At 37.1% G+C, this 17,496-nt stretch overlaps 2 protein-coding genes across 3 annotated transcripts; one reads left to right on the top strand and one right to left on the bottom strand.

The window, feature by feature from the left end:
• Nucleotides 1–5,762: 5,762 nt before the first annotated feature.
• On the bottom strand, nucleotides 5,763–6,529 carry LOC110789851 (uncharacterized). The gene is made up of 2 exons (XM_021994546.2): nucleotides 6,505–6,529; nucleotides 5,763–6,412 (listed from the first exon to the last, which is right to left on the bottom strand). Exons 1-2 carry the CDS (start codon nucleotides 6,527–6,529, stop codon nucleotides 5,763–5,765), a joined length of 675 nt encoding a protein of 224 aa, XP_021850238.2.
• A 7,737-nt stretch (nucleotides 6,530–14,266) lies between these two features.
• On the top strand, nucleotides 14,267–17,322 carry LOC110789869 (UDP-glucose 6-dehydrogenase 3). 2 transcript variants are annotated; one of them, XM_021994567.2, is made up of 3 exons: nucleotides 14,267–14,425; nucleotides 14,778–15,231; nucleotides 16,129–17,322. In XM_021994567.2, exons 2-3 carry the CDS (start codon nucleotides 14,793–14,795, stop codon nucleotides 17,136–17,138), a joined length of 1,449 nt encoding a protein of 482 aa, XP_021850259.1. In that variant the 5' UTR covers nucleotides 14,267–14,425; nucleotides 14,778–14,792; the 3' UTR covers nucleotides 17,139–17,322. The 2 variants fall into 2 exon arrangements, with proteins under 2 accessions (XP_021850259.1, XP_021850260.1); XM_021994568.2 differs by lacking the exon at nucleotides 14,267–14,425 and adding an exon at nucleotides 14,435–14,623.
• Nucleotides 17,323–17,496: the final 174 nt, after the last annotated feature.

Below are 17,496 nucleotides of genomic sequence, written 5' to 3'. Positions count from 1 at the left end.
ACTAAAAATATAGCAAGGGAAGCAGGGATCGTATCCACAGGGAAACAACGTTCTTCTACTATTAATAAGCTAATCTAGACTACTCGTAACAAGAATTGGATTGGTTTGTATATTAAACTAAAGCAAATAATCAAATCGGAAAATAACAATATTAGAGGAATCTAGGGCAGCGGTTCACCATAAATGCAGACCGGGATTGGACAACGGACAACAACAATCAATTAACAATCATAACTAGGAAAACATGCATCTCTCGAATCTTATGAATTCCTTAGGATAGAACAACTAGCGGGCTCTCGCTACGTACTAGAAATAATTCCTATCTAATAGCCACAGACCAAAAACATCAGATTTATACCTCTCGGCGCATAATCTAAGGTTAATCAAACTCAAATCAAAATAGTCCGGCCGAACAGAATTGACGAGCAATAATATAAAGCTATAGAAATTACAATCAATCAATCAATTAATCAAGTCCACATATAACCCCAATCATGCATTCATGGATCCCCTAAACCCTAGAAATTAAACTACTCACTCATGATAATAAATAACAACGCAATTAACATAATGGAAAACATTATTAAAGCAATGAATTAAATTAGAGCAAGAAATAATACCGAATTAAGGGACAATAGAATAATAAAGCTTGAATCTTTGATTAAAATTAAAACTGAGTGTTTCGAGAAAATAGAGAGAACTAAAAATAAACTAAGTAATTAGAAACTAGAATAATAGACGTCCTCTAAAATAAAAGAGCTAAGTATATATAGTTTTCCTAAATTAATACTAAAAAAAACGGAAATAAAACTCGCGAATATCTGCTGCAGGTTGGCGTCGCCCGATCGGGCGGCGCTTCGCCTGATCGGGCGATTTGCTCGACAGTCGGCCCCATCAGGTCAAATTCCGCCCGATCGGGCGGTTTGCGAAAAGTTGATATCTGCTTCTGATGGGCGGCCGATCCGGACCGGGCGAACTGCGCCCGATCGGGCGCGTGTAGATGGCTTCAATTCTCTTTTAATTCCGCCCGATGGTCACATTTCGCCCTCAGTTCACAAGGCGATTTGCAATCTTTAATATCTTCGCCCATATTACCAAGTCTAACTCTCGGGGCTCAACCATAAGCATCTAAGGCTCCCGAAAGTCGACGATAGAGGTCCCGAACTTCCTCGGGCTCGTGTAGCGGCCTAAATCAACACGAAACGGGTCTAAAAAGACCAATTTCTCATAATCGAACCTGAAACTCAAGGCACACTAAATAACACATATTAGTACTAAAAATGGCTCTTAAGAGCTCATTTGACACAAAAAAGTACTAAGGGACGGGGGTGAAACACTATATAAAACACACATATCAGTCGTTCAGGTGGGGTTCTCGGGTCAGATCATTTTAGACAGCTCTAACCTACGACCCTACGTACATTGCACGACTCATATCCCATAAGCAATGAAACATTAATTAGGGTGATGATAAAGGTCGCAAGTTGCGACAACATTTAGTTGTCGCAATCTTATGTGTCGGAGTTTAATTGGTACATATAGGTGCCACGTATGGTATGCGTCATCAGAATGTTTTTACTATCAATGCAATATTTTTTACTACTTCCTCCGTTTCGGAAATATTGGCACCATTTTTTTACACCATTCACACTATAACTTTGGACATTTGTTGTGATTCATACGTAAGAAAATTTTAGTCATTTGAGGTAATTTAAGATTCATATAGATAACTATTTTCTAAATATTAATTTTTTATAATTTTTACTTGCACATGACTTGAGATATTAACAGTTAAATTAATGGTTAGATGAGTAAAAGTCAACCATGGTGCGATGTTTTCGGAACGGAGGAAGTATGAAAATATGTAAATAAGGTAGTCGATATAAAGAAGGAAACAAATTGAAATATTAAGATTTTTTTACCTTTTCTTGAAACATGTATAATATATTGTAAAAACTAATTATTCATTTAATTTATAAGTTAAATCATGACACATAAGCATGTCATGTCATCCTTGTGACACGGCTTAAAGGTCGCATGTTGCGACCTTTATCATTTTTGCATTATTTATTCTTGAGAAGATTTTCCAAAACACGGTATGACATGTTATTACTATCAGCTAAATATTAAATTAAAAAAACTAATTAATAAAGTGTAAAAAATTAATTGGTATGATCAAAATATTTGGTCAGAACGACTAACATATGAACCACGTACTCTTTGTTCTTATCAAAATTTTAAAATTAACTTCAATTCAGAATTGTAAAAGAATTATACTCCATACAAATTAAAGATTAAAGTCTAAAGACTCCCAAAATTATTTAAAAATAAACTTCCATTTAAGAAACTAGCCAATTTTTAAAGACTCCCAATTCTCTTTAACAAATATTTTTTTGGATGCGATAAGGTACAAGAACAAGAGTAATACTTCGGACTTGTAACCTGTTGCACTCCAATTCTCGAGCTTGTAGAGCAATCTTCACGCTTGAGCAATTGAACATCAACATTTGTCAATTGGTGCTGATTTGTGGGCACAGTCTAAGGTACGTACTGTCACGTTAATTTTCCATTTTGATGTCTTATTAAATTCATGATTATCATCATTAATATTGTGGGTGTCTTAACAAAACCGTCACTTATGATTTTTTTGAATTTTGTTAAACTAATTGAATCTAATGACTTTGATCACACTCTAATTAAAACACCTTTCCAACCCTAACAACACAACATTATCATGCACATTGTTTCTCAACCTTCGAGTTTTACTTCTGATTTCTTTTTTGATAAGAGTTATTGTTATTATTTTATAGAAAAAGCGCAATTTGTACTATACATTCGGGGGCACAATACTCATTGTGCACCCTATTACACATTTATTGTGTTCCGAGTATGGAACCGGAGAGATGCTCTGCCTGGAGATGGAGACCTGTTAGACATAACGAACGTGAGCTAACCTCGGGGGTTTAACCGAGGAAACCCCCTCCGATGCCTAAGTCAACAAATGAGATAATCTTCTTAGAGAGAGAAAGTAGAGAGGGTTAAGAATTGTACTTGTATTGAACGTGTCCGCAAATGAATGGGGACGGTAGTATTTATAGGCGTACTTTTCAGTACTTTGGCCTATTCAGATGCCGCCGCGTGTACGTTGGCGATGTACTTGTTATTTGTCCTTTTGCTTAACGACGTATCTCTGTTGTCGTCTAGTAGGCCGTTGTCTCGCAGACCTATGGGTCTGGCGGTCCCTTGAGCGTTTGCATTGCTTTCACGGATTATCTTTGCGATTGCTCCGATGGAAGGCTTGTCAAGCGATAGACCGCTCTGCTAGGAGATGGATGGTCTGGTAGGTTATCTTTATTCCCGTACATATTGAAAATCTAATGAACATTGAGAATGATTTCAATGTACATGTACTAGTGAAATATTTAAACTATATGTTCTAGGGATTTGAGCTATATGTTCATTGGCTATATGTTCTTTGGGTATGAACAATATGTTCTTTGTATTTGAACTATATGTTCTTTGTAAAACAGGGTGCACAGTGAGCATTGTGCACCCGACTGCATAAAGCATATTTTGTAGAAAAAGTAGATCTGAAAGAAAATAATGAAATAGGAGTATTATTTTATTCAATAATATAGCAGGTGATAGAAGAGAGTGGAGTATTACTAATTCATTTAAAAATTAACAATATGTAAAGTGAACTTAATTTGTGCAAATAATGTTATTGTTTGGTGGGGGTGTACGTGTAGATATACGAAGAAAAGACAAGATCGACTTATACTACATGCTACGTACAATCTAACCGATCAATTACAAAGAATTGTTTAACTACAATTCTTGGTACCATTAAAGTTTTCTAGAATGTCATGTCAATATGTCATATTATCACGATTCACGAGCAGCACGATAGTAGCCACGGCCCTCGGGTATAGCCGTATAGGTGAATGCATACTTGGCCAGTAGTTAGGCCTGTAATTGTATCATCTGCCTGTGCACAATACTCGTTTAAGGTTCATCCGATCCGGATTAGTAGTCTAGATACTTTAGGAGCAGGAGGAGGGAAGTACAAGAGAAAATCCTCCTCTAAAATGCCCCTAGTTAGTGGGCATTGAATCACTAACCTTTATGTTGAACGGTGATCTGCAATCCTTTCACACGAGTAGGTTAAACTTCGCTTGCTATCTTCATATGTATATGAGGTGCGTAACTTAATAGCGCATACCTCATATTTCTGGTGCAAATTTGCGTTGAAGGTGAACTATTCATATGTGTGGTTGGGTAACAACAAGCTAGAAGCCTAGACGTATGATTTTTAAATATTTGAACGAGCCAAAGGAAAAAAAAAAAAATTATGATCTCATAGCTTTTTTTATTGGGTAATGATATATCATATATGCAACCTTTAGCGTTAAAAATAAGAGTTCAATGTATTTTCTAAATTGAAATTAAATTATAAATACACGAGAATATCGCTGTGCGATATTGGTACGTAGTTAATATTTAATATAAATGTTTTCGGCCAAACAGTTTACAGTAATGCCACAGGATTTTGAACAAGTTATTTGAGTCAATTGGATATTCGCCAAAATTTAATCCCACTACAGAAATTAGAGGTGGAATTCAGCCAAACAGTTGCAAATTTGTTCATTATATCTTCTATAATCATTTTTCATGTATTTCTTCTATAATCATTTTTCATGTACTGTCGATTGCTTAGCTCCGTCAAATCTGCAAATGCTTTTAATAAGTAATTATCATGTTCTTGCTTATAATTATCGGTTTTTTCATGAAATGTCCCTGAGGTTTGCAATAATGCACCAAATACACCTGCGCGTTTCAAAATTCATAAAATACCCCTATTTACTCAAAACTGTTCACCAAATACCCTTATTATGACTTTCCGTTAGTCCTCCGTTAAGTCATGTTTAAAATTCATAAAATGCACATAAATATAAAGGTTTTGCATAGTATACACCTATTTGTAAAGTTCTTTGCACCAAATACCCAAACTTCATAATTTGAATCCAACGGCTAGTTTTAATACAATATAGTCGTTATGTTCATGCTGCCTATAAGTAAGGCTGTTGTTCACTTGACTTGCTCCATGTTTAGCCCTCTATTTCCTAAATAGCCATGAGTTCTAATTCAAAAACCGGATCCTCTTCCATCCCAAATTTGTCATACCTAAGAGTTCCAAATAAAAACTGTAATTGTGGGAGAAGATTTGCAATTAGGAGCTCGGAAACGGCTAAAAATCCGCAAAAGCTTTACTACAAGTGTGATCCTTGTGATAATTTCAAGTGGTGCAAAGGTTTTGTTGAGCAGACATTTGATGAAGCTCAACGCAGGGGAAACAGAGCTGATGAAAACAGGGGAATGCAAGAAGAAAACAGGGGAATGCAAGAAGGAAGCAGGGGAATGCATGAAGAGTTGAAGCTATTGAAGAAGAAACTGAAACAACAGAAACAACAAATCAAGTTTGCAATAAAAATTGGTGTAATAATGTTTGCATTTCTAATTTGGATAGCAATGAAGTAGAGTTGTAACAAATTTCAAGCAATAACATGACTTGTTTAAGCATATGAGCTTTATAAAAACTGATTTCTAAGTGGACAAATGCCACTGAAACTGCACAAAAACATCTTGTCTACGCACTTGTGTTCTTTCCCAAAAGTGATACTAACTGTAAATTGCCTAAGCTATTTTAACTTTGTGCACCTACAATTCACCAAAAACTGACTAACTTTTAACTTTGTGCATGGTTAAGTTGCTGTGTTTGCTCTTTTCCTCCCCCTTGGACCCCCTTGTGATGTACTTGCTCCTGCTGCTGCTGAAGTGCTTGGTCCAGTGCTTGGTCCTCCATTCTTACATGTCCTTGAGTTATGACCAAACTCCCTGCACTTTCCACATTTCACATTGCTGTTCCTCTTCCCCTTCCTGGGTTCATTTGGTCCTCTCTTTCTCTTCTTAGCAGGTCTGCCAGCTTGTCTTTTGATGACTGGAGGCTGAATGGTAGGGAGAGAAAAGTTAGGCCACTGTGTTGGGTCTGACATGGGGTGAATGTGGTCTGCATATGTAAGCTTGTATGCAACAGACTTGAAGAATGGGGAGACAAAATCAATGGGGTTCAACCTTTGGTCATAAATCACCCTGAGTGCATGCTTGCAGGGGATTCCAGAAATTTGCCACTTCCCACACCCACATCTTATAGTTGATAACCTGATGGGGAAGTTCACATGTGCATCTCTGACCTCAAATTCCCCCCCACCACAGGCTGTAGCATAGCAGAACCTAAACTCTCCTGTTCTTTCATCCACATCTTTCTTGGCATACTCAGTCAACTGACCATCCTCCATATCAATTGCCATGTCAAATCTTGCCCCAACTCTCTCCATACACCACTTTCTGATTGCTGTACAACAACACAACAACATACAACATTATACACAGAACATCACAAACATCAGAAAATAAAGGAACAGAACATGAAGTGGTGAGCTATACCTTCCAACAATGAGAATACAGGCATGTCTCTGTATGGTTTTGTGCATGCATTGAATGACTCCACAAAGTTTGTTGTGTTGTGATCACAACAAACAGCAGGGTCAAACATATGCCTGGACCACTGCTCCTGGCATGTGTCCAAGTATGCAGCAGCATTTGGATCATGAGCAGTGATCTTCTCTAATGCTTTACCATACACATACTCATTGTGTGCATTTACAGCTATCCAAAACAGTTTGAAGAAAGCAGATCCACTAAATCCATTGTTTTTGCAATTCATGTACAAGTGTTGGCAGCAAACTCTCCTAGTAGCTCTAGGAAAAGTATCTCTCACTGCCAAGTCAACTCCCTATACAGAATATGTTCATTTTAGGCAAATCATATCTGTTGCAATATTATAAAGTTGAAACAAAAAAGGAGCAAAATGAACATATACCTTCATCCTGTCACTGATGAAGGTCCAATCATCTTTGTTGCAACCCTCTTGCTCAAACATCTGCTTCAAGCATCTCATGAAATATGTCCAACTATCACAGCTCTCAGTGTCCACTATCCCATAAGCCAGAACAAATATTTCATTGTTCCCATCAATGCCAACAGCTGTGAGTAGGATTCCCTTGTAAAACCCACTTAGATGAGCCCCATCTATTCCAATTATAGGCCTGCACCCCCTCAAAAACCCCTTGACTTGAGCAGCAAAGGAGAAGAAACAAGCTCTGAACTTGGGGTTCACATCCCCACTTGTAGCACCCCATGAAATCAGTGCATAACTTCCTGGGTTTGTCTGTTTAATCATCTCAGCATACCTAGGAAGCAACTCATAAGCCTCAGCCCAACCACCATGTATCTTCTCTACTGCCATACTCCTTACTTTGTACAACAATCTCTTTTTAACCCTCAATTGAAATGTCTCCTGTGCATACCTTCTCAATGTCTCAACAGGAATTTCAGTGTTGGCCTCAATTAGACTCATCATGTTCTTACATAGCCACTCAGAGGTCACCACAGGGTTCTCCTCCAATCTCCCACAAGTTTTGTGGCACCTACTGATCCCCTTAATAGCCCAACTGACACTGTCAAATATCTTACTTGCATGTATCCTCCAGTCACAAGTTTCTATTGCACACACTGCAGTGTACCTCTTACTGTCAGCCCTCTCAACACTAAGTCCAAACCCCTCTTGTATGCAAAAACTCCTCAAAACATCTAGGAAAGTGGACTTGTCTGAAAAGATCAACCAAGGTTCTAATTTGATGGACCCATATGGTTGATGAGTCCATATCTTTCCATTCTTGTAGGCCTTATCCATCTTACTAGAACCATCCAAACATTCCTCAAACAATAAGTCAGGCACATCATCTGTTATCACCTCAGCCTCCACATCAGAGTCAACCCAATCATCAAGTTTATCCTCCTCTAGTTCAGAGTCTGGTTCAGATTCCTCCCAATCTGAATCCTCACTCTCCTCTTCTGAACCTATATCCTCAACATCAGTGAACACCCTTGCACTCTTTGACCTCCCTGTACCTTTCCTACTTATGCCCTTCCTTTTGGATACCCAAGTTCCAGCTTTCTTGGCAGTCACTTTGTTCACCCTGAACCCTGTAGGTCTAGTTCTGCCCCCCTTCCTTTTAACAGCTTCAGACTGATTCTGTGGTGGTGTTGAATGGGGTGGCTGATCATTTTTGGTGTTCTGTGGTGGTGGGGAATGGGGTGGCTGATCATTTTGGGTGTTCTGTGGTGGTGGGGAATGGGTGGGGTGTGTTTGTGGTGATGGGTTGGGTTGCTGTGGTGGTGGGATGGGCTGCTGTGTTGTTGGGGTGGGTTGCTGTGCTGGTGGGATTGATTGTTCTGGAGTTGGGGTGGGTTGTTGTGGTGTTGAGGTGGGCTTTTTTGTTGTTGGGGTGGGTTTTTTTGCCTTTGGTGTGGCCTGTTTTTGAGTTGGGGTGGGTTGATGTGGTGTGGGAGCTGATGAAGAGGGTCTCCTCTTAGGGGTCAGTTTCTTGGCTTTAGGAACCTTAGGAGCTTTTGGAGTAGTTGACTTGACTTTGGCCTTTTGTTTTGGTTTAGGAGAAGTAGGTTTTTTGGAGGGTGAAGATTCTTGTGTGGGTTGTTGTAATACCCCGAATTTTTAAAACTCGATTAAGTATGCTTAATTATTTTTATTTAGCTAAAATCATTTTAAATCCTAATTTCGAACTTTATTTTAATTAACGAAATTTTATTTCACTTGAATTTTTAATATAGATTACACGATTTATCTTTTAAATTTTAACAATTTAATTTACGAGCTTAAGCTATTCTTTAAATCTTAATTATTTCGTAATTTATTTCGGATTTTGAATAATTTCGGAACGTTCTTATTTTACTCGGAAACTAAATTTATTTTTCATTAACGATATTTTTATATAAAGAATTATTTAAAAACATGATTTTAATTAAATATTTTTATTTCTAACAATTCCTAAAGTAGAAACCAATTTTCAGAAATTTTGGCCTAATCTTGTGAAATGACCAAAATGCCCTCAAAAACAAAATTTCATTTTCTCTTGTTTTCTTGTTCTTCACGTGTACCAGGAAGAAGACTTCCTTCCCCCTCCTCCCTAAAATCAGTCCCCATGCATAGCCAATTCCAAATTTGCTTCTTTTTCTTCTTTCATTTACAAATTCAAACATTTCAGAATTCAATTTCAATATCAAAAACAAAACCCAAATTCAAATTCAATTTCCTTTGTTTCTCTGTAATTCGAAACACCACCTTCCCAGTTACCCGCACCAACCACTACCACCACCGTCTCCCACCACCACTACTGCCCAACCTCACCTCCAACCACCGTCGACCAACATCGCACCCTCTGTCCCCGCTCTCCTCCTCCTTTATCGCAACTCTCCCCCTCCCCTGCTCTTCCCTCTCACGCACTCCCCTGCTCCCTCCTCCCTTTCGCCTGTCGCACCACCAACGCCACGCCCCACCACCTTCTACCATCACCAACACCAGTGCAACCCTGATGCGCCACCCAGACATTCGCCACCGCCCTTTCTCCTCCCCAAAACCGAACGAAAAACCTCCATAAAACTCCCCTATTTTTGCCCAAGTCGCGCCCCTTTCTTCCTCTCTCTCGCCGTTCTGCCGCCACCAAGCAACCACCACCATCGTCGCCTCGCCTACGGCGCTGCGCCAAACCACCGAGCCACCCAGACCGCCGCCTCCCTTCCTCCTCTCCATTCCCTTTTCGTGCTCCCCTGTCTCACCCCACCCTCTGCCTTGATCCTTTCCAGAAACCAAAATCAATTTTGGTTTTGGTTTTTATTCTCCTTAAAACCCACAAATTAGTTGGGCCACTTTCATTTGGGCTTTTGGTAAGTTAGAACCTAAATTGTCATTTTAGATTTTCTAAATCATTGATTTTCATGTTTTAATAAACTTTTATGATATAATTATTAACTAATAAATTGTTTAATATTTTCAGGTTTTATTATCCATTTTAATAAAATAAATTACTAGCTTGATTTAGCAAAAACCGAATTTATATAATATTTTCATGTAAATCGATTTATGAAATATATAAGTATACTTCAATTAAAATTTCGTTTAATAATAATATTTAAATAAAATTCGAAAATTATACTTTTTATAAAAATTCGTTAATTATAAATTCATTACTTATAAATTTATTATTTATAAAATATTGATTTTAGATTTTTATCGTTGTAGTACTAATTCACTAATTTAATATTCTGAAAGAAATCGGACTTGGGGCTCAGGAAGAACGATCCATCACACGGAAAGTATAAAACTACGGTTGAGGTAACGGCTATTGCTAGTACCCGCAATCCCCTTATAAATATGATTTATGAAAATATGACGTTATGATTGAATTTATGAATTAAATGTTTTGACATGTTTTATGGATTGTGGGAATGAATTGTGATTTGTTTTAATTATTCTTTATAATATGATTTGATTGAGTTTTCTCATGAAACGATATTTATGTGATGCCATGAAAGAAATGATATTTTATTGATTCCAGGATCAAAATGATGTTTTTTGAGTTAAATGAGTTATGTTATTTCAACTGAAATACAAGCCAAGGCTGAGTAAAATACATAAAACATGATAAATGAAAGTGAAAGGCATAGTTTGTCTGGCGGTATATAAACTACCATCTTCCTATCTATCGGTCATGCATGCACCACGGACACCTGTCCACCCATGGATTACGAGCCCAGGCTCAGGGCCCAGGCCCATGTTACGATGATGAGCCCAGGCTCTTATGGGCCCAGGCCCAGTGGAGAATTCCTTCACGGTTCGTACTTGCCGACACCTAGCATGTTAATTAAAAGTTTATGAATGACGTTTTCATTAAAAGTTTATGAATGAATTTAATATGATGTTTTATTAAATGTTTTACTTATTCTGTTCTCCCTGTGTTATTAAATAAAATGAGTTGAAATGAATTTACGTTGCTAGGGTAGTCGTTACTGAGTCTTCGGCTCACCGTTTTGTTTTCTGTTTTAGGTACTGCGGGGAACGATGGAAACGAGTAGTGGCAAGGAATTTCACTATAGTATTAATCACCTAGTTTATGCTTAACGTTCTAATAGTTTAATTAAAGACCTTTAGTAAATTATGTACTTGTATTTTGGGAATATAAAGGATTATTATAATAATTTGGGTTTTGATAGCTTATGTTATGATAGTTGCCTTGTAATTTCCAAGAGGGAATTACGGCAGGTAATGTCCCGACCAAGTTAGGTTAATTCCGCTGCTAATTATGCTTTAATAAGTGATTTAGAGGTCGGGGTGTTACAGTTGTGGTTGAGAGGCTCCTGGAAACACCTCATCAGCACCATCCTTGCTTATAATCCTCACATACTCAGTGCTTAAGTCCTCACAATCAACCACATGCACCTCCACAGCTACTGTGTACTCCATTTGTTCCTGAAGTTCCTTTAAAATGTCCTCTCTCTCCTGTTTTTTCCTCATTTCCTCTTCCTCCTTTCTTTGAGCCCTAAGAAGTTCATCTTGTCTCTCTTTGAGCTTTCTCTCACTCTCCTTCCTATGATGCTCAATTGTGGCAACAACATTTCTAAACACCACTCCTGGTTTGTCTGTACCCTCAACCCATATTTCAGCAGTGTCCTTACCCCAATTCCATCCCCACATTAGCTTCATTGTCTTATCATCTACCAACTCAACTCTACCACAGGGAGACTCAATAAACAGGGCAAATGTACTAGGTAAAAACACATCCTGCCTAACAGATTACTCAAAAATATCCAAAAACAACCTCAAAAGACGATACTTTTCCATGTCTGTAACTCTCACATCAAAGCTATGTGATCCATGATGCAATAACAACCACATTGCAGTCATCCTAAAGGGAAAATTTAAGAAAAAAACATGAATTTCGATTCAACCAACAACAATTCATCAATAAACAACCACAATCATGATCACAATGAAATTCAACAGGTCACAATCACAACTTACAACTAACCAAACAATTATTCACAACAAATCCAAGGAATAACTAACTTCTAACCAATCAACTAATCTCAACTGACAATTTCAAAAAATCACTGACAATTTCGCAAAACCCTAACCCTAATCAATTTCGCGAAAAAAATTGTGCTTTACAAGCAAAATAAATCAGCGAAGAAGGGATTATTACCTTGAAGTATATAATCCAACTAGGAAAAGGGCCCTTGTTCGTCCACTGCACCCGAAGCTCTAAATCGCCTCCAAGTTCCCCCCTTTTTGTCGCGAATTCACCAAACGAACACCCACAAACTCGCCAAAAGAGAACGCAACAAATTTCACTAAATTCTTGAAGATCTACCCAGAATTTTGTCAGTTACAGTAGAATTGATGAGGGTTGAAGAACAGGGGAAAGGAGAGAGAAAGAAGAGAAGTTGAGAAGTTTTTTTTTTTTGGAATTTCAGTCACAGTTGTTACCTAAATCGCGCCAAACAACAATTAAGGGCAAATTGGTAAAACATCACTAACGGCAAGCTAACGTCCGTTAAATCCAGGAGCATTTAATGAACAATACGGAACTTTAGGGGTATTTTATGAATTTTGAAACGCGCAGGTGTATTTGGTGCATTATTGCAAACCTCATGGGCATTTCATGAAAAACCCGTATAATTATTTATGTGGTGCAAATACTTTTTTCCATTACCTCGTATTTATTCATTTATGGTAATGAACAATGATATTAGTACCACTTAGAGTTATAAAATAAGCATTTAATAATATTATATCAAAAGCACGCGTGAATCAGTTTAATTAATTTTTAAGCTTATTTTATTTTTAAGCCTTTTATACATAGCCCTCAAGGTTGGAGCGATTTGCGTCAATAATGCTTAAAGATACATTAATTCCTAAAATACGCCACATTATAACTTATTTTCCCCTCTACTGTCCACGTCAGCATTTGAAAGAGATTTTTTTTTTCCGGTTCAATTCTAAACCGCCATTTCAATTGGCGGTTTTTGTCACAAAACCGCGCGGTTTTAAGATTACTATGGCTATCTCAATTGGCGGTTCATTTACCGTACTAACCACTATTTGAGTTGGTGGTTTTGTGGTGACCGATTAAAAAAAATTAGACCGGTTTTCTTGCTGACGTGGACGGTAGAGTACGTGGAAATAACTACAAATGTGACGTATTTTGGGAATTTACGGATCTTCAAGCAATATTGAAGGAAATCGCATTAGTTTTTGCTTGTGGTCGCATTAGTTTTTTTGTGTATGTGCAAATGAGCCATAATAACGATGATGAGAATCGATCCAAGGATCACCTGAAACCGAGAGGGAAGCTCTAACCAACTGAGCTATCCCCCACTCTCTCGTGGTTGTATTAGTACTTGTAATAAGCTCACTTTAATACGAACACTTTTTCTTAAAACTAATTTCTATTTCGAATATGGTTTAGTAGTTAGTACCTAGACAACATCTAACACACAAAACTTGTTCGACGAGAAACATCATGTTAACACCATTAACCTTCACGCTGACATATCGTTAATATTATTGTCTATCAAACAGGCTATTTAACGCTCTATTATATCTATACTAATATATTAAAAGGCGTTGATAAACAAGTCTATGTGCCACGTGGCACTCGCACTAATCTCATTTCAACGTTTCATGTCATACACATTTATCACAATTATTTAAAAATGATAAATGTGTGGTACAAGTCTTGAACCCGTGACCTCTAATTTGTGAACCAAACAATTAACCACTACTCCAAATCATATTATGTCATTTTTTCATAACAAAATATAATAAATGACAATTTAATAATACAAAGTATTGAATTTGTTTAAAAAATTTATATGTGTATCAACCCGGGGCATCGCTCGGGCCCAAATACTAGTTTTATTTTAATCCAAGGAGTATATAATACACTTCATCATGTGCATACTAATCCATATTTAATTCAAGTTTGGTGTTTAAGCAATCAACATACACCAATCTAGTGAGTCAAATGAATAAGAAATCGAAAAAGGCACAAACTTATGATGGAAATTGTGAAATTGTACAACATTCTGTTAATTTGTTATGCCCCTTTACCACTAAAAGTTGCTCACTTGTCTGTTACTGAAAGGTTTTCAACGTGCTCTTCTCAGAACCTACCAAATTTTACCAGTTTTTTTTCCCTTTTTTTTAAAAAAAAATATAATAATAGTAATAAAGATAATAAAAATCCCCATTTTCAAAATTTTACAAGGGTAGATCTTGTTTACTTTCAAAAACAACAAGGGTAGATCTTGTTTTTTTTGGAAGGTAAAGAATAGAGTTTGTGTTTTAGACTTTTAGTATTTAAAGCTGGTTTTTGGCCTCTTCTTTAACCAATTACTCTCTTCTCTCCCTTTCTTTTATCAATCAAGGAAAACCTAAAAACTTTAGGTACATTATTTATCATTATAATCTTTCATCAAATTCCGTTCTTCAATTCTATTGTGTTTTCATATACTACCCGATCACGATATACAATTTGAAATTAGTTGTCACATTACCAGTTCAAATTACACGGTTTAGCGTGACAATTGATTTTGAATTCAGTGAATACCATTTGATTCGATTTTTACTAAAATAAATTTTCATGTGAGTCCGGAGTTTTGTTGTCACGTCACTAGTATATTATTAACGCGACAACTGATTTCGGACAATTCAGTTCAATTCAATTCAATTCAATTTAATTCAGTTCAATTCGATTCAATTGCACGCTAACACAGTTTTTGATATGTGATAAACACAGGAAAGAAGCATAAAAATGGTGAAGATATGCTGCATTGGAGCAGGATATGTAGGGGGCCCAACAATGGCAGTGATAGCCCTAAAATGCCCCTCAGTTAAGGTTGTGGTGGTGGATATCGCGGTGGCGAGGATCAATGCTTGGAATAGTGATCAACTGCCTATTTATGAGCCTGGACTTGATGAAATAGTAAAACAATGCAGGGGAAAGAATCTGTTTTTTAGTACTGAAGTGGAGAAGCATGTAAGGGAGGCTGATATTGTGTTTGTTTCTGTTAATACACCGACTAAAACACGGGGGCTTGGTGCCGGTAAGGCGGCCGACTTGACCTATTGGGAGAGCGCGGCGAGGATGATTGCTGATGTGGCGGTGTCTGATAAGATTGTGGTGGAGAAGTCTACTGTTCCGGTTAAGACTGCTGAGGCTATTGAGAAGATCCTTACTCATAATAGTAAAGGTATGGTTTTTTTTGTTCATTCAAATTCTGGCTGGTTTCGATCATTGTCAGTTTTTAGTTTTTGGTATTATATTTTTCAAAGTCATATGATATAGTTTGAATATGAACTCAAATTTGTTATCCTTGTAATAGTCCTGTTAATTATAAAAGCTGACAACATAAAACTGTTTTGTGTGGTTTTGGTAGTCTGCTTTTAGTTTTCTGAAAAAACAGAAAATTGGAAACAAAAGACTTGTGAAATATTAATGACATTCAGTTTTGATCAGTAAAATCTGATCTTAATAGGTAATTATCGTGTTTTGTACGTGACAAAAATTCTAGTAAATCAGCAAAAGTAGTTTTTGATAAGCAAATAAGAATGAATTTCATATCTAAAATCAATTTCAATTCATAAAAATCAAAAAAAGAAAAGAAAAAGAGTTATGGTTGGAAAAGTTAAGTAAATTTTACTCAATGATCAAGTGGTCTCAACAATAGAGTTAGGTAGTTTCTGCGGCATGTTAGACTTATTGTCATTTGTCTTCCCAAATAACCTAACCTTACCCTTGGTCCCATCCCATGGCATGGAACACATTTAATGTAATAGACGTTTGTGGTTGAAAGTATTAAATTTTACAATATGGAGGAAAGTTGTTGTGGATGTCTGTCAGCTAATTTAGTTGGTAAAGTTTTAGAACATGGCACCTAAAACTTGAGATTGAATCTCGTCTACACCATTATACCCTGTTAGTTTGTAAGTCTTTATACAACAAATTAAAGCTATGGAATATGGTTACTTGATTGGATTAACTTTCTTAAATGTTATGAATGTTATGCAAAGATCATGAAAAGGAGTAAAATTGAATTTTTTGTACTCAATTTGTTAATGTTAACAACATCATGTATTTTTGGCAACAGGAATAAACTTCCAGATTCTGTCAAATCCAGAGTTTTTAGCAGAAGGGACTGCAATCCAAGACCTGTTCAACCCAGACAGAGTCCTCATAGGAGGCAGAGAAACCCCTGAGGGCCAAAAGGCAGTCCAAGCACTCAAAAGTGTGTACGCACAATGGGTACCCGAGGCCCGGATCCTAACCACTAACCTTTGGTCAGCCGAGCTTTCTAAGCTCGCGGCTAATGCCTTTTTAGCCCAAAGGATCTCATCGGTTAATGCAATGTCCGCGCTATGTGAGGCAACGGGGGCTAATGTAACACAAGTCTCCCACGCGGTTGGCAAGGACACAAGAATAGGGTCTAAGTTTTTAAACGCAAGTGTTGGTTTTGGGGGGTCATGTTTCCAAAAAGACATACTCAACTTAGTGTACATTTGTGAGTGTAACGGCCTACATGAAGTTGCTAACTATTGGAAACAAGTGATTAAGATCAATGACTACCAAAAAAGCAGGTTTGTGAACCGTGTTGTTTCCTCAATGTTCAACACTGTGTCTGGTAAAAAGGTGGCAGTACTCGGGTTTGCGTTTAAAAAGGATACAGGGGATACAAGAGAGACCCCGGCTATTGATGTATGTAAGGGTCTGGTGGGTGACAAGGCGTTACTCAGTATATATGATCCTCAAGTAACTGAGGAACAAGTTAAGAGGGATTTGGCTATGAGGAAATTTGATTGGGATCACCCTCCTCATCTTCAGCCTAATATGGGCCCCACTACCGCGACAACAGATGTCACGGTGTGTTTGGACGTGTATGAGGCTACTAAAGAGGCTCATGCTGTTTGTATTTTAACTGAGTGGGATGAGTTTAAGAGTTTGGATTATAAGAAGATATTTGATGGTATGAGGAAGCCTGCATTTGTGTTTGATGGTAGGAATGTTGTTGATGTTGATATGTTGAGGGATATTGGGTTTATTGTGTACTCCATTGGTAAACCTTTGGATCCATGGCTTAAGGATATGCCTGCTTTGGCCTAAGCTATCCAGCTCCAAAGTGAAGGAAGGGAGATGAAGTTGTTGTGTTATTCTTTTTATTTGTTATAATCATGTTTTTGTTATTGTTTGTCATTTAAGCTTTTGGGTCATCTTTGAATGACCTAGAGATTATATCTATTTGAACCATTTTTTGTTATTAATAATAAACGATTCATTTCTATGTTAAGCTTTTGAATTTAATTTGTGTGATTACTTTTTTAATTCACTTATACTTGTACGAGACTACAAGGTAAGTGTCATCTCATTGATTTTTGTTGTGTTTCTTTTATACGAAGTATGTAGTATATTGTATATATGTAAGCAAGTCACGAGAAATATAATGCTAGTTTATAACTATAAC

This window comes from Spinacia oleracea, chromosome 5 (assembly GCF_020520425.1).
Source record: "Spinacia oleracea cultivar Varoflay chromosome 5, BTI_SOV_V1, whole genome shotgun sequence".
Lineage (NCBI taxonomy): Eukaryota > Viridiplantae > Streptophyta > Magnoliopsida > Caryophyllales > Amaranthaceae > Spinacia > Spinacia oleracea.
The sequence above is the reverse complement of the archived record's forward strand: the minus strand, read 5'-3'. Positions and strand labels throughout refer to the sequence as shown.

Coding starts and splice junctions, on each gene's coding strand:
- LOC110789851 (XM_021994546.2), bottom strand. CDS start 6,529: ATGCCTGTATTCTCATTGTTGGAAG. Junction 6,413..6,504: donor TGTATTCTCATTGTTGGAAG/GTATAGCTCACC, acceptor GTTGTTGTACAG/CAATCAGAAAGTGGTGTATG.
- LOC110789869 (XM_021994567.2), top strand. CDS start 14,793: ATGGTGAAGATATGCTGCATTGGAGCAGGATATGTAGGGGGCCCAACA. Junction 15,232..16,128: donor CCTTACTCATAATAGTAAAG/GTATGGTTTTTT, acceptor TTTTGGCAACAG/GAATAAACTTCCAGATTCTG.